Raw genomic sequence first — 23,881 nt, 5'->3', positions numbered from 1 at the left:
TGAGGGCGAGACCAACTCCACCACCGGAGGGGGGACCGTTCCCAGCCAGCTCAACCTATGACTCTGGCTCAGGCACTTTACCTTCGGCTCCTCTAGAAATGATCAGTCCATTTAGTTCTACAATTCTGATATTTCTGCGGGGTTCTGGTGGTGAGGGGGTGTCAGTATTTCGAAGTATTCCGTATTGCTCTCCCCCCGTGAGGCTGCGGAGTGGTAGGTGCTGTGAGCAGGCTCAGGACTGGGCTGGCGGCGGCTGCCAGTACTTATCATGGCCGCCGTCTAGCTGTCATGTCTGCTGCGGAGACTTTATTTGGATACGTCTAGATACCGTGTATCGCAACCGGCGTCTGGTGTGCCCAAGGCCCAGCAACCGTCAGCATGGCCCCCAAGAAAGGAGAGCAGACGGAGGAGGAGAAGCAGCTGGTGGCCGTCATATCTAAAGGTGTGTGTGACGGGGGGGGGGGGGGGTACGGGGACAGGGTATGGGAGGGGGTGACAGGGGGTAGAAGAGCAAGATGATGGGGGGTAGGGGAGCAGGGTGACAGGGGTATGGGAGGGGGTGACAGGGGGTAGAAGAGTAAGATGATGGGGGGTATGGGAGGGGGTGACAGGGGGTATGGGAGGGGGTGACAGGGGGTAGAAGAGCAAGATGATGGGGGGTAGGGGAGCAGGGTGACAGGGGTATGGGAGGGGGTGACAGGGGGTAGAAGAGTAAGATGATGGGGGGTAGGGGAGAGGGTGACAGGGGTATGGGAGGGGGTGACAGGGGGTAGAAGAGTAAGATGATGGGGGGTAGGGGAGGGGGTGACAGGGGGTAGAGGAGTAAGATGATGGGGGGTAGAGGAGTAAGATGATGGGGGGTAGGGGAGCAGGGTGACAGGGGGTAGGGGAGAGGGTGACAGGGGGTAGAGGAGTAAGATGATGGGGGGTAGAGGAGTAAGATGATGGGGGGTAGGGGAGAGGGTGACAGGGGGTATGGGAGGGGGTGACAGGGGGTAGGGGAGCAAGATGATGGGGGGTAGGGGAGAGGGTGACAGGGGGTATGGGAGGGGGTGACAGGGGGTAGAAGAGTAAGATGATGGGGGGTAGGGGAGAGGGTGACAGGGGGTAGAGGAGTAAGATGATGGGGGGTATGGGAGGGGGTGACAGGGGGTATGGGAGGGGGTGACAGGGGGTAGAAGAGTAAGATGATGGGGGGTATGGGAGGGGGTGACAGGGGGTATGGGAGGGGGTGACAGGGGGTAGAAGAGTAAGATGATGGGGGGTAGGGGAGCAGGGTGACAGGGGGTATGGGAGGGGGTGACAGGGGGTAGAAGAGTAAGATGATGGGGGGTAGGGGAGCAGGGTGACAGGGGGTATGGGAGGGGGTGACAGGGGGTAGGGGAGCAAGATGATGGGGGGTAGGGGAGAGGGTGACAGGGGGTAGGGGAGCAAGATGATGGGGGGTAGGGGAGAGGGTGACAGGGGGTAGGGGAGCAAGATGATGGGGGGTAGGGGAGAGGGTGACGGGGGTATGGGAGGGGGTGACAGGGGGTAGAAGAGTAAGATGATGGGGGGTAGGGGAGAGGGTGACAGGGAGTATGGGAGGGGGTGACAGGGGGTATGGGAGGGGGTGACGGGGTAGAAGAGTAAGATGATGGGGGGTAGGGGAGAGGGTGACAGGGGGTATGGGAGGGGGTGACAGGGGGTAGAAGAGTAAGATGATGGGGGGTAGGGGAGAGGGTGACGGGGTATGGGAGGGGGTGACAGGGGGTAGAAGAGTAAGATGATGGGGGGTAGGGGAGAGGGTGACAGGGGGTATGGGAGGGGGTGACAGGGGGTATGGGAGGGGGTGACAGGGGTATGGGAGGGGGTGACAGGGGGTAGAAGAGTAAGATGATGGGGGGTAGGGGAGAGGGTGACAGGGGGTATGGGAGGGGGTGACAGGGGTATGGGAGGGGGTGACAGGGGGTAGGGGAGCAAGATGATGGGGGGTAGGGGAGCAGGGTGACAGGGGTATGGGAGGGGGTGACAGGGGGTAGAGGAGTAAGATGATGGGGGGTAGGGGAGCAGGGTGACAGGGGTATGGGAGGGGGTGACAGGGGGTAGGGGAGCAAGATGACCTGTAGTACTGTCCATGCTCAGCTTCCTAGCTCATGAATACAATGCCAGAACTGCAGTGAAGACTGACATATCGGCAGAGCTGGCCCTCTAGCTCAGGTAGTACCTTCCTCCTGACACTGACATGTTCTGTTCTTTGAGGGCTGGGTGTGAATGTAGCCCAGGGGATGTGAAATCTGCTCCTCACTAATCTGCACTAGACATAATTAAAGAGATAATCTGCAGAGATTATGGCCGGGCAGATAACCCCGCTCCTGCTGGAATTGGGAAGATGGCGGAGTCACTCCTGTCACTAATCTCGGTGTTTGTGAGGATTGTCCTCCAGAGTAATATTTCTATAATTTGGGATTTACGGGGCAGGTGCCAGAAACCCTCCAGTCTTCACAGCTCTGCTTCCACATGGACCTTAAAGGTGAAGCTGCCATATTGTGTTATACCTAGTGCAGGCCTTGAGGGGGCGGAGCGTGACAAGAACATAGCTTAGTTTAAAGGAGTTTTCCAGAATTAGAAAAACATGGCTGACTTTGTTTCCCCAAAAACAGCTCCACAGGTTCAGTGCTGTATGACTAAGCTATGACTAAGAGGTTACACTACCTCTTAGCGGCAGCCAGGGCCGCCATCAGGAATTTTGGGGCCCCATACAGCCTAAGTGTCTGGGCCCCCCCCCCCCTGCCATTTTTGCTTTGCGCGCCGCGGGAAATTTAGCCCCACCCACTGTTATGTTGACTCCGCCCACTCATTAATTTTCTATTTGCCCGCACACTGTATAATCCTCCTACAGTCACCCGTAAATTATATGTCCCCCTCCGTCTCTCCCCTAGCTTCATATACACCCTTCATCTGCCCCCAGATTCATGTCCCCTCCATCTCTGCTCCCAGATTCATGTCCCCCTCTGTCTCTCCCCTAGCTTCATATACACCCTTCATCTGCCCCCAGATTCATGTCCCCTCCATCTCTGCCCACAGATTCCTGTCCCCCCATCTCTATACCTCTTGTTAATTTTTCATGTGCCCGCACACAGTATAATCCTCCTACAGTCACCCGTAAATTATATGTCCCCCCTCTATCTCTCCCCCAGTTTCATATACACCCTTCATCTGCCCCCAGTTTCATGTCCCCCTTCCATCTCTGCCCCTAGATTCATGTCCCCTCCATCTCTGCCCCGTTTCATGTCCCCTCCATCTCTGCCCCAGATTCATGTCCCCCCTCCATCTCTGCCCCAGATTCATGTCCCCCCTCCATCTCTGCCCCCAGATTCATGTCCCCACAGTGTCATGTCGTCCCCTCCTTCATCTGCCCCAGTGTCATGCCGTCCTCTCTTTCATCTGCCCCCAGATTCACGTTCCACCTCCACATTAAACTTACCTTCTCCTCCGCTCCCTCGCCGCTCTCTGCGCGTCTCTCTCGCTGACACATGCGGCTGAAGCGAGGAGCTGACCTGTGTCAGCTCCTCGCTTCGCCGCTGCCGCCTCTCTTGCTGACGCTGACATGTATGCGGCTGAAGCGAGGAGCTGACCTGTGTCAGCTCCTCACTTCGCCGCTGCCGGCTCTCTCGCTGACACATATGCGGCTGAGCTGGGTTCCGGCTCAGCCGCATATGTGTCACCGAGAGAGGCGGCAGCAGCGAAGTGAGGAGCTGACACAGGTCAGCTCCTCGCTTCAGCCGCATATGTGTCAGCGAGACAGGCGGCAGCAGCGAAGCGAGGAGCTGACACAGGTCAGCTCCTCGCTTCAGCCGTGTATGTGCTCAACTCAGATCTGCGTCCTCTGGACGCAGATCTGAGTTGAAACAGGACATACAATGACTGCTGCCGGCGCCAGGGGGCCCGGGCCCCCCCCCATTTTAAAATTTAGTAGTACTGGCCTATCGGCGGCCCTGGCGGCAGCCATGTTTCATGTAGGTCTCGTCTGATGTTTTGTCTTCGTGGACTGGTATGACATATACAAACAAGATTTTTTATATATATATATTCTCTATGCACTTTGGTGTTCACGCTATGTGTTTTTAGCCATTTAGAATAAAAGCCATGTTTTAATTCAGTCATTTTCGGTGCTGGATCTTTTTTCTTATTGTGAATACTGCCTTAATGCCCTGTCCGGAGGGCGGATTCTTGCATCGATACACACACAAATAATTGATTGCAGTGGCTGTGGACAAACTACTCTTTGCATCAGTGCTGTATGGTAGCTCTGCCCCTTTCTGAGGTGTAGTACCACACACAGTCTGTAGAGAAGTGTGGCGCTGTCCTGAGATCTTACTCCACTTTACCATCTATTATTCAAAGCTTCTGTGTGTGGTGCAAAGAAAGATAAACTTCTCTTTTGTGACTTCTTGCCAGGCGTAGCAGTACCTATTATAACAGGTAGTACTGCCTGCCCCTGTACATGATGGAGGCACAGATAGTACTGCCTGCCCCTGTACATGATGGAGACACAGATAGCACTGCCTGCCCCTGTACATGATGGAGACACAGATAGTACTGCCTGCCCCTGTACATGATGGAGGCGCAGATAGTACTGCCTGCCCCTGTACATGATGGAGACACAGATAGCACTGCCTGCCCCTGTACATGATGGAGACACAGATAGTACTGCCTGCCCCTGTACATGATGGAGGCACAGATAGTACTGCCTGCCCCTGTACATGATGGAGGCGCAGATAGCACTGCCTGCCCCTGTACATGATGGAGGCACAGATAGCACTGCCTGCCCCTGTACATGACGGAGGCACAGATAGTACTGCCTGCCCCTGTACATGACGGAGGCACAGATAGTACTGCCTGCCCCTGTACATGATGGAGGCACAGATAGTACTGCCTGCCCCTGTACATGACGGAGGCACAGATAGTACTGCCTGCCCCTGTACATGATGGAGGCACAGATAGCACTGCCTGCCCCTGTACATGATGGAGGCGCAGATAGCACTGCCTGCCCCTGTACATGATGGAGGCGCAGATAGCACTGCCTGCCCCTGTACATGATGGAGGCACAGATAGTACTGCCTCCCTACAGATCTGTCACCAGACGCCCCGCAGACCGTTCCGGATATTGCCTCTGTAATTGCGCTGTGTCTTCATTAAAGGGATTGTACCACTAAAACACTTTTTTTTCTAGTTACCACGTCGGAATAGCCTTTAAAAAGGCTATTCGTCTCTTACCTGTGGAAGTGCTCTCCGCCGCGCCGTTCGTTCAAAATACCGGTATGCTAATTAGTTCTCTCGCAGCGATGGGGGCGTCCCCATTGCAGCTCGAAAACCGACCGCAGCGCCGCCTCTCTGGTCTTCGGTGACCTCCCCTTGTCTCTTCAGCGTCTGTCGGACGCCTGCGCAGTATGCTCTCTGTTCGGCGAAGATTGCCGAACGTACTGCGCATGCGCGAAAGTGCGGTCCCAGCCATGGTGCGGGCGCCACACTTCCGCGCATGCGCTATTCCGACGTGGTAACTAGAAAAAAAAGTGTTTTAGTGGTAGAATCCCTTTAACCGCAGAGCAGTTTTTGTTTGTGGTCCTCCTCCGGTTCTCGCCGCGCTCCTCCCTCGTCCACAGCAGGTCTCCGTTCATATTATACCGAAACATCTTCTCGGTAAGAGGCGGCGACACCATGGCAAAACACATATCTTCTGATACCTCTATGGCTTATGTGCAGATCGCGCTCTCATCATCTGGTGCTAAAGTATCAGCGCAACATTGTCTGAGACCTGATGTGCGGAATATTCTTACGGGTCAGGGATTGTTTCCTGCTCTACTTGTACATGACCTGAATATATCTGCACAGGACGATTCTCTCAAGTGAAATTGTGTCATGTGAACATAGCCCGATACATGCCAGAAGGTGAAGAACCAGCTGTGCGCAGACACTGGACAAGCAGGGAATGCTTGGAGGGTTCAGAATTGTGAATGCAGCTCTGAAGTGTATCATACAGGCTGGAATTTGTACATTGGAAGATCTGTTTTTTTTTTTAATCCGTATTTACTTTGTAGCCTATGAATGTAAAAAAAAGGTCTACTTAGAAACCATCAACAAGCAGGTCAAATGCAGAAGTAGAATCTTATCTGAGTCGGAGGCCCCTGGTGTGTCCTGCAGGTTTGCAGTCAGAAGGCCCTTGGTGTGTCGTGCAGGTTTGCAGTCAGAGGCTCCTGGTGTGTCGTGCAGGTTTGCAGTCAGAGGCCCTTGGTGTGTCGTGCAGGTTTGCAGTCAGAGGCTCCTGGTGTGTCGTGCAGGTTTGCAGTCAGAGGCTCCTGGTGTGTCGTGCAGGTTTGCAGTCAGAGGCTCCTGGTGTGTCGTGCAGGTTTGCAGTCAGAGGCTCCTGGTGTGTCGTGCAGGTTTGCAGTCAGAGGCTCCTGGTGTGTCGTGCAGGTTTGCAGTCAGAGGCTCCTGGTGTGTCGTGCAGGTTTGCAGTCAGAGGCTCCTGGTGTGTCGTGCAGGTTTGCAGTCAGAGGCTCCTGGTGTGTCGTGCAGGTTTGCAGTCAGAGGCTCCTGGTGTGTCGTGCAGGTTTGCAGTCATAGGCTCCTGGTGTGTCGTGCAGGTTTGCAGTCAGAGGCCCTTGGTGTGTCGTGCAGGTTTGCAGTCAGAGGCTCCTGGTGTGTCGTGCAGGTTTGCAGTCAGAGGCTCCTGGTGTGTCGTGCAGGTTTGCAGTCAGAGGCTCCTGGTGTGTCGTGCAGGTTTGCAGTCAGAGGCTCCTGGTGTGTCGTGCAGGTTTGCAGTCAGAGGCTCCTGGTGTGTCGTGCAGGTTTGCAGTCAGAAGGCCCTTGGTGTGTCGTGCAGGTTTGCAGTCAGAGACTCCTGGTGTGTCGTGCAGGTTTGCAGTCAGAGACTCCTGGTGTGTCGTGCAGGTTTGCAGTCAGAAGGCCCTTGGTGTGTCGTGCAGGTTTGCAGTCAGAAGGCCCTTGGTGTGTCGTGCAGGTTTGCAGTCAGAAGGCCCTTGGTGTGTCGTGCAGGTTTGCAGTCAGAGGCTCCTGGTGTGTTCTGCAGGTTTGCAGTCAGAGGCCCTTGCTGTGTCCTGAAGGTTTGCAGTCAGAGGCTCCTGGTGTGTCCTGCAGGTTTGCAGTCAGAGGCCCTTGGTGTGTCGTGCAGGTTTGCAGTCAGAGGCTCCTGGTGTGTTCTGCAGGTTTGCAGTCAGAGGCCCTTGCTGTGTCCTGAAGGTTTGCAGTCAGAGGCTCCTGGTGTGTCGTGCAGGTTTGCAGTCAGAGGCCCTTGGTGTGTCCTGCAGGTTTGCAGTCAGAGACCCTTGCTGTGTCCTGCAGGTTTGCAGTCAGAGGCTCCTGGTGTGTCGTGCAGGTTTGCAGTCAGAGGCTCCTGGTGTGTCGTGCAGGTTTGCAGTCAGAGGCTCCTGGTATGTTGGTCATCGTGGTGGGTCTATCAGCACAAGTTTGTTGATGGCTTCCAGTTTGCTACAAGTAATTTTTGCTGTTCTGCTCCCACATCCCTGCACACCACAGAGGTCACACAGAGATTTTACAGCCCTAACACAGAAAATAAATGTGATATTACAGAGATTACGGTAATATATATATATGTCTTAGCGGGCACGCTGCCCTGGTTACTGCGCTGAATAGACCTGACATTATCTTCTGGCTCACAGTTAATTGCCATTAGTCTTCCCGAGCTGCATCCCCCGGGGATCTCTGTATGTGACGCGCTGCAGCCGCCGCTGTCCTGGGGCTTGTTAGAGACTCCTTCATCTTCCTCATTAGGTAGAATTTATGTGAAACCTTTCAGAAACCTCATAAAAATATCCGAATTATACTCAGATCTACGTCAGGTGTGCAGTGTCCTGTATACAGCCAGTCTATGACACGTGCTAGTTATCTTTTTGAAAGAAGTTTCTGGAAGAGACGGTAAGTCCTACAGGTGACACTCAAATTAGTAGTGTACTGTACATAGTATACTCCAGAGCTGCGCTCACTATTCTGCTGGTACAGTCACTGTGTACATACATTACATTACTTATCCTGTATTATACGCCAGAGCTGCGCTCACTATTCTGCTGGTACAGTCACTGTGTACATACATTACATTACTTATCCTGTATTATACCCCAGAGCTGCGCTCACTATTCTGCTGGTGCAGTCACTATGTACATACATTACATTACTTATCCTGTATTATACCCCAGAGCTGCGCTCACTATTCTGCTGGTGCAGTCACTATGTACATACATTACATTACTTATCCTGTATTATACCCCAGAGCTTCGCTCACTATTCTGCTGGTACAGTCACTGCGTACATACATTACATTACTTATCCTGTATTATACTCCAGAGCTGCGCTCACTATTCTGCTGGTACAGTCACTGTGTACATACATTACATTACTTATCCTGTATTATACTCCAGAGCTGCGCTCACTATTCTGCTGGTACAGTCACTGTGTACATACATTACATTACTTATCCTGTATTATACTCCAGAGCTGCGCTCACTATTCTGCTGGTACAGTCACTGTGTACATACATTACATTACTTATCCTGTATTATACTCCAGAGCTGCGCTCACTATTCTGCTGGTGCAGTCACTGTGTACATACATTACATTACTTATCCTGTATTATACTCCAGAGCTGCGCTCACTATTCTGCTGGTGCAGTCACTGTGTACATACATTACATTACTTATCCTGTATTATACGCCAGAGCTGCGCTCACTATTCTGCTGGTACAGTCACTGTGTACATACATTACATTACTTATCCTGTATTATACCCCAGAGCTGCGCTCACTATTCTGCTGGTGCAGTCACTATGTACATACATTACATTACTTATCCTGTATTATACCCCAGAGCTGCGCTCACTATTCTGCTGGTGCAGTCACTATGTACATACATTACATTACTTATCCTGTATTATACCCCAGAGCTTCGCTCACTATTCTGCTGGTACAGTCACTGCGTACATACATTACATTACTTATCCTGTATTATACTCCAGAGCTGCGCTCACTATTCTGCTGGTGCAGTCACTGCGTACATACATTACATTACTTATCCTGTATTATACTCCAGAGCTGCGCTCACTATTCTGCTGGTACAGTCACTGTGTACATACATTACATTACTTATCCTGTATTATACTCCAGAGCTGCGCTCACTATTCTGCTGGTACAGTCACTGTGTACATACATTACATTACTTATCCTGTATTATACTCCAGAGCTGCGCTCACTATTCTGCTGGTACAGTCACTGTGTACATACATTACATTACTTATCCTGTATTATACTCCAGAGCTGCGCTCACTATTCTGCTGGTGCAGTCACTGTGTACATACATTACATTACTTATCCTGTATTATACTCCAGAGCTGCGCTCACTATTCTGCTGGTACAGTCACTGTGTACATGCATTACTTATCCTGTATTATACTCCAGAGCTGTGCTCACTATTCTGCTGGTGCAGTCACTGTGTACATACATTACATTACTTATCCTGTATTATACCCCAGAGCTGCGCTCACTATTCTGCTGGTGCAGTCACTGTGTACATACATTACTTATCCTGTATTAGACTCCAGAGCTGCGCTCACTATTCTGCTGGTGCAGTCACTGTGTACATACATTACATTACTTATCCTGTATTATACTCCAGAGCTGCGCTCACTATTCTGCTGGTGCAGTCACTGTGTACATACATTACATTACTTATCCTGTATTATACTCCAGAGCTGCGCTCACTATTCTGCTGGTGCAGTCACTGTGTACATACATTACATTACTTATCCTGTATTATACTCCAGAGCTGCGCTCACTATTCTGCTGGTGCAGTCACTGTGTACATACATTACATTACTTATCCTGTATTATACTCCAGAGCTGCGCTCACTATTCTGCTGGTGCAGTCACTGTGTACATACATTACATTACTTATCCTGTATTATACTCCAGAGCTGCGCTCACTATTCTGCTGGTGCAGTCACTGTATACATACATTACTTATCCTGTATTATACTCCAGAGCTGCGCTCACTATTCTGCTGGTACAGTCACCGTGTACATACATTACATTACTTATCCTGTATTATACTCCAGAGCTGCGCACACTATTCTGCTGGTACAGTCACTGTATACATACATTACATTACTTATCCTGTATTATACTCCAGAGCTGTGCTCACTATTCTGCTGGTGCAGTCACTGTGTACATACATTACATTACTTATCCTGTATTATACCCCAGAGCTGCGCTCACTATTCTGCTGGTGCAGTCACTGTGTACATACATTACTTATCCTGTATTAGACTCCAGAGCTGCGCTCACTATTCTGCTGGTGCAGTCACTGTGTACATACATTACATTACTTATCCTGTATTATACTCCAGAGCTGCGCTCACTATTCTGCTGGTGCAGTCACTGTGTACATACATTACATTACTTCTCCTGTATTATACTCCGGAGCTGCGCTCACTATTCTGCTGGTGCAGTCACTGTGTACATACATTACATTACTTATCCTGTATTATACCCCGGAGCTGCACTCACTATTCTGCTGGTGCAGTCACTGTGTACATACATTACTTATCCTGTATTAGACTCCAGAGCTGCGCTCACTATTCTGCTGGTACAGTCACTGTGTACATACATTACATTACTTATCCTGTATTATACTCCAGAGCTGCGCTCACTATTCTGCCGGTACAGTCACTGTGTACATACATTACATTACTTATCCTGTATTATACTCCAGAGCTGCACATCAGATTATTGATCGGCACTTACTTCTTCCTTACAGGCAGTGTACAAGAAGCCGTTGCACTACTTGGGAGTAAAGATGTTCGTGTGAACTGTCTGGATGAGGTAAGCGTTAAGGTCACATGACAGTAAATCCAGACACTGATGAGTTAATCTGTTAAATTATATTATTGCAATCTTGGCAAAGATCAGAATTTTTTAATTACAAATAATAAAATACAAAAATGTCTGAATTTCGGCACTAGCAGTATTACCGCCCTCCATATGTGCAGCAGTGAATATAATGCTGCTGGAAGCTTCCGCTGATACTTGGCCGCTGTCCAGTCAACATTATGGAAACAACAAACCTAATAGGAATTCATTAAAGGAGAAGTCAGGAAATGCTGAATATGTGAGGGGCGGAGCCTCCGCCTACCAGAGATATATCACTGCAATAACTGCTAGTGACTACAGATACAGAACTGTACGAGGTGACAACAGTAATATACAAGGAGGCAATATCTTATACACCGTAATAGTAAGAAGATACAATGTAACAAATAATATCAACAGGGCAAAGGTGAACTGCACAGAGAGTCAGCTAAAGGCAGTAATATAGTAACACTATCATCTGCCTGCGACTTCGTCTGCGGGTTGGTTTTGGCGCTGAGCCACTTATATTTAGCCAGTTGCTGTTGTGGAGGATCCACCTGCTCCCGCGTCTCGGCTCTGCTACATCGCAGAACATGTGCAGCATACTCCGTTGTATGTACATCTCTGCATATGGAGAGCGTACTCGGCTGTGCTACAGCGCTGCCTAAGCTCTGCTACATCTGGCCATTTGGATTATAGGGGTGTTCTTATGTCAGCGTCTGAGCAGCTTCTGTGTTACAAAGGGCTGAATGGATGTTGCTGAAATTTGCCAAAGTTTGATCAGCCTGCTCCCACATCTCGGCTCTGCTACATCGCTGCATATGTGTAGGATACCTAGCTGTATGTACGCAGCGTCGCGTAAGCTCTGCTACATCAGGCAATTGTGATTACAGGGGTTTTGTTATGTGACTGTCTGAGCAGTTTCTGTGTTACAAAGGGCTAAACGGATGTTGCTGAAATGTGCCAAAGTTCTCCCCCTCCCCCATCAGAGGCACAACAACACATTCCCTGTAGTACTCACTGAAACGCTACACCCAATATACTCCTCTTGCCCACACACAGCCTGCATGTTCTGTAATCTCCTGAGCTTCTATGAGACTCCATTTTCATCAGCTTTCACACTGTGCAGCTTCATCCTATATAGCTCCGCTCACTGCCTAGCATGATCCTTTCCTAGAATGGCTCAAGGACCTGTGATGATGTCATCACAGGTCCTTTAGTGTTGTGTGAACCTATATTCCTTCACTGCGGTCGTGTAGTGATGTCATTTACCGGGATAAAAAGTAGCCTATGTTTTAATCGGGGTGTGAAGGATCTCATCTCGCCAAAGCCACCTTGACTCAGCCTCTGGCCTTCCTGACCTTGCCACGGACAAAACTGCGATCACCTTCTTACCTTTACCATCCGCTCTCACCCTGAGAGAGGGACCGGGTCTTATAGGATAATATGAGACGAGTTTTCTAAAGTTTCATATTTATTAACCCAAGAGAGTCGATACTAAACAGCCAACAAACATAGAGGTATATGCTAACGGATACAAGCTTGTATGGTTACAGAAAGGTATGTTACAGTGCAGTAAGATAAGAATAAAAGATTGGAAACAGAAATATACCGGTTGGGTCTCTGGAGTTCACCTCATGATATCCAGGGCACAGTCCTTTAGAGTCCATAAGTAATCCTTAGGTGGTAAGGGTTTGACTCCCCATTGGCAGAATAGTCCAGGGTGCATGGTATCTTCATAGGCAATAGAGACCTTAGTCCAAGAGATTAGCTTCCACAGCATCACAGCACTTCGTGACACATCCCAGCAGTCCAGGAAGAACAACAAGAGCCTGGGGTCTTGTCATGTGTGACAATATATCTCCACTCAGCCCCCTCTCACGATGAGGTCAGCAAGGTGGGCAGTTCTCCCCCTCACCTTGTACCAGTATGACCATATACGGTCATAACTCTTTGAAAGTCTCCTATGGAGTCAGCTTGTCTGCTAAAAGGTGATAGCAAGGCTCTCAGTCCACTGATCCCAGAAACCCCCTGCTAAGAATAATGTAGTTAGCACACTCATGACAATGCTGTGCCCAGGTTGAGACAAAGGGATGAGCCAAGCTCCCTCCAGGGAGGAATTAGGCTTGGACACTATCTCTGGCATCTTGCTAATCCAGGTTGAGTAAATTAACGGGGCAAAAAATGAAATATATCTGAGAAGGCAGTGAAAAAATCCCCATAACTCTGGGCCATTCACCACACGGGGTTCCTATATATGTATGTGGCAAATTTCATGCAAATTCGTTCAGCCATTTTTGCGTGATTGAGGAACAAACATCCAAACCCACAAACTTACACATTTATAATATTAGTAGGATTCTTGTACATAGGAGTAGTATTATAGTAGTTATATTCTTGTACATAGGAGCAGTATTATAGTAGTTATATTCTTGTACATAGGAGCAGTATTATAGTAGTTATATTCTTGTACATAGGAGCAGTATTATAGTAGTTATATTCTTGTACATAGGAGCAGTATTATAGTAGTTATATTCTTGTACATAGGAGGTAGTATTATAGTAGTTATATTCTTGTACATAGGAGGTAGTATTATAGTAGTTATATTCTTGTACATAGGAGCAGTATTATAGTAGTTATATTCTTGTATATAGGAGTAGTATTATAGTAGTTATATTCTTGTACATAGGAGTAGTATTATAGTAGTTATATTCTTGTACATAGGAGTAGTATTATAGTAGTTATATTCTTGTACATAGGAGTAGTATTATAGTAGTTATATTCTTGTACATAGGAGTAGTATTATAGTAGTTATATTCTTGTACATAGGAGTAGTATTATAGTAGTTATATTCTTGTACATAGGAGTAGTATTATAGTAGTTATATTCTTGTACATAGGAGTAGTATTATAGTAGTTATATTCTTGTACATAGGAGTAGTATTATAGTAGTTATATTCTTGTACATAGGAGCAGTATTATAGTAGTTATATTCTTGTACATAGGAGCAGTATTATTAGTCCTCTGACATGCGCCCTGCAGATTTGGATTACAATGTGTCACATTGATTAGCCGCTCAGCAGAAATGTTCCCTGCATTAATTCTCTGGATCTATAACTCTCAGCTCTTACCGGGGTCGATCAATAATGTCGATCATTTGTGGTTGGGTTTAATGAAGGTTTGTTATGTGTGAGACTGAAGAATCTCCTCAGCCCTTAAATACTGGAACCTCCGACATTGAATCCAGGAGAACAAAGAACCAGAACTTTTAGGTCATTTCTAGAAGGACCTGAATGTTTGCGCTGGCTCAGTATTGTCATAGTTCTCTTTACAAACGGGTAGAACGCTTTCCACTATGTCACCTATAGGAGGTCTCAACCCAAAACAAATCTGTGAACCTTCTTGGCTGTCTGTTTTTCTTGTATTTGCGGTTCAGTGTTCCTGGATCTACTATGTTATTGTCACTTAGGCTTTTCTCAGTTATTCGATTGCTATTGTACAGTTACTCCTGGCAGAATTCCATATAAATAAACCAGTATTAGTAGTAATGGATGGGGATGGGGCAGACGGCTCCTTATTGTACTAATGTATAATGTGCTGCAGCTATAATGTGATTATTAGCACCAGAAGGACTTATAGGACGCCATGTATAAGACTTAGAACAGGCTGACCAGTGAGATATGCAGATATGTCAAACTCCGGTTCCCTTTAAAGGACTCGCACTGTGTATCCACTTGTTCTGTTAGCCAATAGTTTAGGAGGGACAGAAAGCCAATATCGTGGTCACGATCGGAATTGGAAACCCGCGGAGATCATTTCATCTGGCGACGGAGAGAAGAAAATCTGCTAAGACTCATAAAAATAAATCCGATTTGTGACAAAAAAAATCCCCAAGTCTGGCGGCCACTTTATTAGAGACATTTGACAATTCACAGTGGACACTCCCTGTATGGACAGTAGGGTCGTGACCCCGGAGCACGGCGTCAAATCCGGTCACAAGATTTCTGTGGATTAGTTTTTGCGTTATTCCACACTTGGTGCGAGAATCCAGCGATCGAGGTGACTTAGAGAGAGGCCTGGTCATGGCTGCCAGGATTTTATACACCGCCATCTAGTGGGGTTTTCTAGTGCAACGCTGTGATGAGCCATACCTGTCCGGTCCGATCTAGGTCTGATGGTACTTGAGTATACCGCCATGAATCGCCGCAGGTGCCACACACTACTAGAATGGGGTCTCTAATAATGTGGCCGCTCATTGGATATATAAGATGTAGTGTATATGCAGCCTTATACACAGAGATGGCGGGTGTTTTTATTATGTAATATTGCACTTTATCTCTTTCCCAGCATGGAATGACCCCCCTGATGCACGCCGCCTACAAGGGCAAGGTGGACATGTGTAAACTGCTGCTACAACATGGTGCCGAAGTGAACTGCAATGAGCACGAGCACGGATACACGGCGCTGATGTTCGCCTGTCTGTCAGGTACTGGGATCGCTCGGCCTGATATGCGGGCACAGTCAGTGGTCAGACCCTTATGTCATACCCATGTTGGGCCAAATGAGTTTTATGGGGTCAACTAGATTCTTAATATTAACAGCGCCACCTGCTTGTTTAGTGGCCATTCTTGGTAACTGCAGCTCAGATTCTCTATTAAGGTTTAATGTCAAATAAAAGTTTTTATCCTCAGTCGATAGGATAGAGGGTAAATACCCGATTGATTGAAATGTTTGACCCCCTGAGACCCGCTCTGATTAGATATTGTTAACTTATCCTCTTCGAAATTCTACTGACACACCTGCATTGAAGCTGCAAACACTAAACGGTAGATTTTTAATCCCGGCCATTTGCAGAGTTTCTCCTTTTCCTTATGCTTTAGATGTATTGGGAACGTTTTAAAGGCCGTTGCAAAAGTCCTCACCCCCTTCCCCTACGGGAATTTCAGGCTTCTAACCTAAACTACCGGAGAGACGTCCACTTTTCTGTTAGATTTGGCGTCTTCCCGCCCACGGATCACTTACCGGATGATTATCCCCGTGTTCTGGCTTCTAATAATTGCGCTGTGAACTTTTGCAGCGGCTCCGAATGCCCCATTATCTGCTTAGTCAGACTCCTTGGCCCTAAATGTCACATGTGGCGACGCTTCGGAGCGCAGCAGCTGGTAATGACACGGTGCCCGCCGCTGCCTACGCCTGTACAATGTCTGTTTGCGGATGTAGATGCATGCTATAGGTTGCAGCGTTAAGAAGTCTGGCACAGCAGAAGGTTTGTTACAGTGGATCAGGTTAGAAAATCATCCGATTGCTGTGATACAATGTAACAAAGTTATCAAGAGTAGATCCGGAATGGGGGGACTGCAAGCCGTAGTCGTGTCAGACAATGGTGGAGGTAGTGACGCAAGTCTGTGTCGTAGGTAAAAAAGATATCGTCTGGATGATGTTGGAGGCCGGGGCCGACACCGACGTGGTCAACTCTGTGGGCAGGACGGCAGCGCAAATGGCCGCCTTTGTAGGTAAAACCTTTCATTCTGTCTCTTTGTATATTTGCGCTACAAACTTCCGGGACTGAAATATTGCGGACCTGTCCCATTGTCCTCTCAATGGGTCAAACTTTGGGTTCCTGACCTAAGTCACTCCCCGTCTTCCATCCCCCTCTCCTGTATTAGGGGGGAGGTGACTTGGGTGGTGGGTGCTGGATCCAATCACATGACCCAGGGTCGACATCATCCTAGAAACCAAAGGACATTACAGGCCCTGGATAACCCCTTTAAGGGTTTGTATCCACAAAACTGAAATGCTGTAAATTTTCTAAATTGGTGCGGATCAGGGTGAAAACCCGCAGCATACATTGGCGCGATGTAGGTTCGGAATCCTTTTCCGCCTCGCGTGGATGAGATTTAGTAAAATGCTACTATGGATTTTCTGCAGGTCAAAAATCAGAAAATTCTGTGTCTGCAGCCGCCACTAGGGGGCGCTGAGAAGATAAGTGTAGCTGTCTTTCCAGATGGGGCGGAGACTGCTAAACCCCTCCCACTTCCTTTGAAATCCTGCCCACTTTTGTTGCCAATTTTGAAAATTTAAAAAAATGTAGTCAAATGTCTCATTACCTGGAATGATTCCTCCTATAGATCCCTTACACATGGCTATAGGGGTACTCGGGTATGACCCCCCCCCCCCCCCTCCCTCTCCTCCATCACCAACCACATCCCTTAGGAGAGCAGGGCCCCCAGATTAGGGGGGCCCCAGGATGAAACTCTTCCTTTACAAGTGATGAGGCACCAAGTCTGGGTCGTCCCGTTCATCGATTGAGGAGGGTCGCACGAACACCCCTGCTACAGGCAACACAATAGTGACCTGAAAGACCCCATTATCCCCCCCCCCCCCCCGATACAGGACTTGTGTCTTTGGGCCTCTCCTTCTATCCCGTCTTTACCCTCCAGGCCAGCACGACTGTGTCACTGTCATCAACAACTTCTTTCCACGTGAAAAGTTGGATTATTACACCAAACCGCAAGGGTTAAGCAAAGAAGCCAAGTTACCCGTGAAACTGGCCGGGCCGCTGCACAAGATCATCACAACCACCAATCTCCACCCCGTCAAGGTAACGCTCCCCTCTAGGGTTCTATAGAATACCAGAATTCTGCTCAGTGGGTGCGGCATTGTTATTATACAGTGTCCGGGGCCCCTCCCAGTTGCCTGCACATGTATATTATATATAGTGTGATCTGGTTTGGGGTCTTTTTTTTTTTTTTTTCCTTCCTGAGGGCGGGTTCTTCCTAGACTGACTTCTCTCTGAGCCAATCAGATTTTTTTTCCCTGTTGTTCCCCTCTCAGAGCATCTGCAGCTGCATCCCCCTCCTCCTCCGCCATGTTTTCTGTTTACTGTAGTATCCTAGATAGATTTTTTATTTTTTTTCTATTGGTAATGAGTTTGTTTAGCATTTTTGTAAAAGAAACCAATTCGGGTCTAATCTTCCCTCCAGATAGTTTTCCTGATAAAAGAAAACCCTCTGCTGCTGGAGACGGAAGCTCTGAAGAAATGCAGCGTGGTGCTGGATCTGATCTGCGAGAGGTGCATGAAGCAGCGGGACATGAACGAGATCCTGGCCATGAAGATGCATTACCTCAGCTGTATCTTCCAGAAGTGCGGCAGCCATCTGCAGGAGAACACACTGGACGCCCTCATCAAAAGGTACAGATGGGAGGGTCCGACTACACACGGTATGGCTGTAGTCTGTTACTGTGGAGACACAAGTCTGTATCAGACTATTTGCAACATTGTTTCATTTTTGCATTTCCAACGCAGCAACAAATAAAACTAGTGCTCCTTACTGCTAGGGTGGAGAATCCAAGATGGAGGGCTATAGTGTTACCTTGTACAATAGGTATAGCACTATGGCGCCACATTTGTTTTCTTCACCTTTTATCTGTGTCTTATTTATAGCCTGTAAACCCCCTTTAAATATCCCTTCAGATGCAGCAGAGGGCTCGGTGTTATTTGTAAGCTGTTCTCGGGCAGTGTGGATATACCTTGTTACTTACATACATATCCCCTATCTATTACCTGTACGGTATATTCCGTGACTTTCTTGCCGTACCGATGACGATCCTCTCCTGTCTTCTCCTTTAGCTTACTGAAGGGTCGAGAAAGCGACTGTTTTCCTGTTTACCAAGAAAAGTTCATCAGGGAAAGTATCCGGAAATTTCCATATTGTGAAGCCACGCTGCTCCAGCAACTGGTCCGAAGCATCGCCCCTGTGGAAATGGTAAGGAGTGGGATATAACATGGTATAAGTAAGGAAATGCGTCCTATAGAGTGTCATAGCTGTCACCTGGTCACACAGAAGCTCCTCCCTGTTGACCAATCGCAATCGTAGACTTGTCACGACCCTATAGTGAGTGTTGACTGGACCATTTTCAGAGTGTTTTGCTTTGATTCTTCCCGTTTCCTCAGGGCTCTGACCCCACAGCCTTCTCCGTGCTGACGCAGGCCATTACCGGCCAGGTGGGCTTTGTGGATGCCGAATTCTGCACCACATGTGGAGAGAAGGGCGCGGATAAGCGCTGCTCTGTCTGCAAGCTGGTGAGTCTCCATGTCTATTAAAGGGGTTGTCTATGGATGAGCTATCCTTACCTTGTACCGTGTACTTTGCACAATGCTGCCACCTACTGTACTTACAATGCAATTACCTCTAACACTGTAATGAACTGTAACCTTTACCTCTTCACCTGTTATGGAACTACAACTCCCAGCATGCTCTGACATTGCTGGGAGTTGGCAGCACACGTTGCAGACCTCTGACCGTCCCGAATCCTGGTCTTTCAGGTCATCTACTGCGACCAGAACTGTCAGAAGCTTCACTGGTTCACCCATAAAAAAGTCTGCAAAATCTTAAAGGAGAAGCGAGAAAAACAAGAGCTGGAGGCGGCCAAAGAGAAGAAGAGGCAGGAGAAGCTAGCGGAGAAAGGTCAGAGGGGAGAAACGATATACGGTATTATAGCGGCCAGAAGTCAGACCCTCACTGATCATATAATAATATGCTAATGATATGGCATCACGTACTGCAATGAGCGTATCCCTTTAAATGCCAACCTTTGATGCGGCAGCCTTTGTTCGGCGCCCCCCCCTCCTGTCTTATCACGATTTCTTTTCTTGACGCCGCAGCGGGAGGAGCGCTCAGCATCTCCCATCATCACACAGCACCGATACTCATCTCTATTTCACTGGCACTGGGACGGCGTGTAAGAACAAGATTGTGTGATGGCTGCTTAGCGGGAGAAGGCTTTGTAGCTGCCACTCAAGTGCTGAGATTGGAGGACGGCGGGAAATTCTTCATTGTCCTCCATTACCCAGCGATAGTCCCTGTAATTGTCACCTCCAGCTTATAATAGAGCGGCGGGAACCCTCCATACAGAAAGATAGCACTGTAATATATACTGTATAGGCTGTACACAGGGACTGTAAGGGACATTTGTAAGCTTCTTCAGAATATAACTACTATAATACTGCTCCTATGTACAAGAATATAACTACTATATTACTACCTCCTATGTACAAGAATATAACTACTATAATACTGCTCATATGTACAAGAATATAACTACTATAATACTACCTCCTATGTACAAGAATATAACTACTATAATACTACTCCTATGTACAAGAATATAACTACTATAATACTGCTCCTATGTATAAGAATATAACTACTATAATACTACTCCTATGTACAAGAATATAACTACTATAATACTACTCCTATGTACAAGAATATAACTACTATAATACTGCTCCTATGTACAAGAATATAACTACTATAATACTACTCCTATGTACAAGAATATAACTACTATAATACTGCTCCTATGTACAAGAATATAACTACTATAATACTACTCCTATGTACAGAGAATATAACTACTATAATACTACTCCTATGTACAAGAATATAACTACTATAATACTACTCCTATGTACAAGAATATAACTACTATAATACTGCCCCTATGTACAAGAATATAACTACTATAATACTGCTCCTATGTACAAGAATATAACTACTATAATACTACTCCTATGTACAAGAATATAACTACTATAATACTACTCCTATGTACAAGAATATAACTACTATAATACTACTCCTATGTACAAGAATATAACTACTATAATACTACTCCTATGTACAAGAATATAACTACTATAATACTGCTCCTATGTACAAGAATATAACTACTATATTACTACCTCCTATGTACAAGAATATAACTACTATAATACTACCTCCTATGTACAAGAATATAACTACTATAATACTACTCCTATGTACAAGAATATAACTACTATAATACTGCTCCTATGTACAAGAATATAACTACTATAATACTACTCCTATGTACAAGAATATAACTACTATAATACTGCCCCTATGTACAAGAATATAACTACTATAATACTGCTCCTATGTACAAGAATATAACTACTATATTACTACCTCCTATGTACAAGAATATAACTACTATAATACTACCTCCTATGTACAAGAATATAACTACTATAATACTACTCCTATGTACAAGAATATAACTACTATAATACTGCTCCTATGTACAAGAATATAACTACTATAATACTGCCCCTATGTACAGGAATATAACTACTATAATACTGCCCCTATGTACAAGAATATAACTACTATAATACTGCCCCTATGTACAGGAATATAACTACTATAATACTGCCCCTATGTACAAGAATATAACTACTATAATACTGCCCCTATGTACAAGAATATAACTACTATAATACTACTCCTATGTACAAGAATATAACTACTATAATACTGCTCCTATGTACAAGAATATAACTACTATAATACTGCCCCTATGTACAGGAATATAACTACTATAATACTGCCCCTATGTACAAGAATATAACTACTATAATACTGAGACTATAACTACTTCTACTGTATTTCTTATGCTGCTCTAATTTCACCCACAAGGTGGCGTCCTCCTACAAGGATAGATATGTTGTACTTTATGGAATGTGAAGCAGATACAAGTCGGTATTATTTATTTTTGCAGAGCTTACATCCGCTGATCCAGGTTCTGTGCAGGATAAAGTTGAAGGTGAAACTGAATCCAAAGAAGAACATCTGGAGGCGCCCACAGAGGACAAGGTGACAGACGAGACTGTGACTGCACCAGCCAAAGAAACCTCCACAGACCCAGCCCAGCCGGACCCACAGGACGGAGCAGGACAATGATCGGACCGCGGCTTTATTCTGCAGTGTGGTCGTGCAGCGTAACTCCTTCTGCTGTAGAACTACAAGTACCAGCTTAATGTTAGTTCTGTAGTGGGGGAGGGGGGGGCCTACCAGTGGTTTGTGAACTGATGACCAGACCCTCTGGGCCAGCACCAGAACCCCCCACATTCAATGGCAACCTCCGAAAACCGTATACAGCTGTGTATCGCACATCATGTGACCAATTAGGACCAGCGGTCTGTTACGCCTGTGGTGACATTTTCTACCTGTACAACATTATTGGACATTTTTGGGTATATCTTTCTCTGGGAAAGCTGGGTGAGGGCCAGTAAGCCTGACTTTCCTTTCCCTATGGTGGTTGGCACTCGGCTTTCTCACTTCCTGAATGGCTGCTGTCATTATGTTGCACTATGCTTGCAGGACACGTCTGTTAGGCACATTCCCCATTTAGAAATCCAGAAAAGCTGGGTGATTGTCCCGGTGGGAGCTGTAGTAGTATTCATATTAATCGTCACCCAGCTTTCTAAGGGACACACAGAATTATAAAAGTAGAAAAGCTGGGTGCTGACTGATCTGACTTAATCACAGCTCCCATGGTGGTTATGACTCAGCTTTCCTAGAATCCTGCATCAGTACGTTCCTGTAACGATAGCGCGCACATTCAGTGGGGGGTGCAATCTTGTGTATTGGAGGACACCCAGCTTTCCTAGTCTCTTGAATTAACCTATTGCTGAATAACTAGACGGTTTCCTTTGGGATACAAGTAAAGCTGGGTGCCGACCACTGTGGGAGTTGTAGTTGCGGCTATAATGCACCAGCAGATGCAGGTGGGCGGAGATCACCAGGTGGCGCTCTTCTCAGTGCCGCTGGTGTACACTGTCACCGCTAATCACATTGTTACCAGGACAGGAGATTTCTGGATTCTGTATGAAGGCACTAAATGTAAGGAAATAAAGATATTCTATTACTGTGATGGCTGCCTGGGAAGATCATGGGGTCACGGATAAACCACGCCCTCCTGTGTCTGGGTAAAGATCCGATAACGAAATATATGAAATATCACACTGCCCCCTGTGGTGGGTAGTTTTAGGCAGTAGGCACTGCCCCTATGTCCACATCCTCTCCTGTGAGAGCTAGTATTAGGCACCACCCCTTGTGTCCACCTGACTTCCTGTGTATTAGGCACCACCCCTTGTGTCCCCCTGACTCCCTGTGTATTAGGCACCACCCCTTGTGTCCCCCTGACTTCCTGTGTATTAGGCACCACCCCTTGTGTCCCCCTGACTTCCTGTGTATTAGGCACCACCCCTTGTGTCCCCCTGACTTCCTGTGTATTAGGCACCACCCCTTGTGTCCCCCTGACTTCCTGTGTATTAGGCACCACCCCTTGTGTCCCCCTGACTTCCTGTGTATTAGGCACCACCCCTTGTGTCCCCCTGACTCCCTGTGTATTAGGCACCACCCCTTGTGTCCCCCTGACTTCCTGTGACTTGCTGTGTATTAGGCACCACACCTACGTCAACACCCTCTCCTGTGAGGATTAGTATTAGGTACCACCCCTTCTGTCCACCTGACTTCCTGTAACTGTTAGTATTAGGCATTTCCCCTATGTCCACACCCTCTCCTGTTTGTAATAGGCACCACCCCTTGTGTCCCCCTGACTTCCTGTGTATTAGGCACCACCCCTTGTGTCCCCCTGACTCCCTGTGTATTAGGCACCACCCCTTGTGTCCCCCTGACTTCCTGTGTATTAGGCACCACCCCTTGTGTCCCCCTGACTTCCTGTGTATTAGGCACCACCCCTTGTGTCCCCCTGACTTCCTGTGTATTAGGCACCACCCCTTGTGTCCCCCTGACTTCCTGTGACTTGCTGTGTATTAGACACCACCCCTACGTCCACACCCTCTCCTGTGAGGATTAGTATTAGGCACCACCCCTTGTGTCCCCCTGACTCCCTGTGTATTAGGCACCACCCCTTGTGTCCCCCTGACTCCCTGTGTATTAGGCACCACCCCTTGTGTCCCCCTGACTCCCTGTGTATTAGGCACCACCCCTTGTGTCCCCCTGACTCCCTGTGTATTAGACACCACCCCTACGTCCACACCCTCTCCTGTGAGGATTTGTATTAGGTACCACCCCTTATGTCCACCTGACTTCCTGTAACAGTTTGTAATAGGCTTCTCCTCCTGAGTCCA

The 23,881-nt window shown here is 47.4% G+C and overlaps 1 protein-coding gene across 1 annotated transcript; it reads left to right on the top strand.

The window, feature by feature from the left end:
- The first annotated feature begins 276 nt into the window (after window positions 1-276).
- On the top strand, window positions 277-22,677 carry ANKMY2 (ankyrin repeat and MYND domain containing 2). Its single transcript, XM_075271815.1, has 10 exons — window positions 277-442; window positions 10,827-10,891; window positions 15,265-15,403; window positions 16,332-16,430; window positions 17,358-17,518; window positions 17,901-18,109; window positions 18,548-18,683; window positions 18,872-19,000; window positions 19,244-19,385; window positions 21,505-22,677. The coding sequence occupies exons 1-10, from the start codon at window positions 379-381 to the stop codon at window positions 21,684-21,686; spliced, it is 1,326 nt and encodes a 441-aa protein (XP_075127916.1). The 5' UTR covers window positions 277-378; the 3' UTR covers window positions 21,687-22,677.
- The last annotated feature ends 1,204 nt before the right edge of the window (window positions 22,678-23,881 follow it).

The sequence above is a fragment of the Leptodactylus fuscus genome, chromosome 4 (genome assembly GCF_031893055.1).
Source record: "Leptodactylus fuscus isolate aLepFus1 chromosome 4, aLepFus1.hap2, whole genome shotgun sequence".
Lineage (NCBI taxonomy): Eukaryota > Metazoa > Chordata > Amphibia > Anura > Leptodactylidae > Leptodactylus > Leptodactylus fuscus.
The sequence above is the reverse complement of the archived record's forward strand: the minus strand, read 5'-3'. Positions and strand labels throughout refer to the sequence as shown.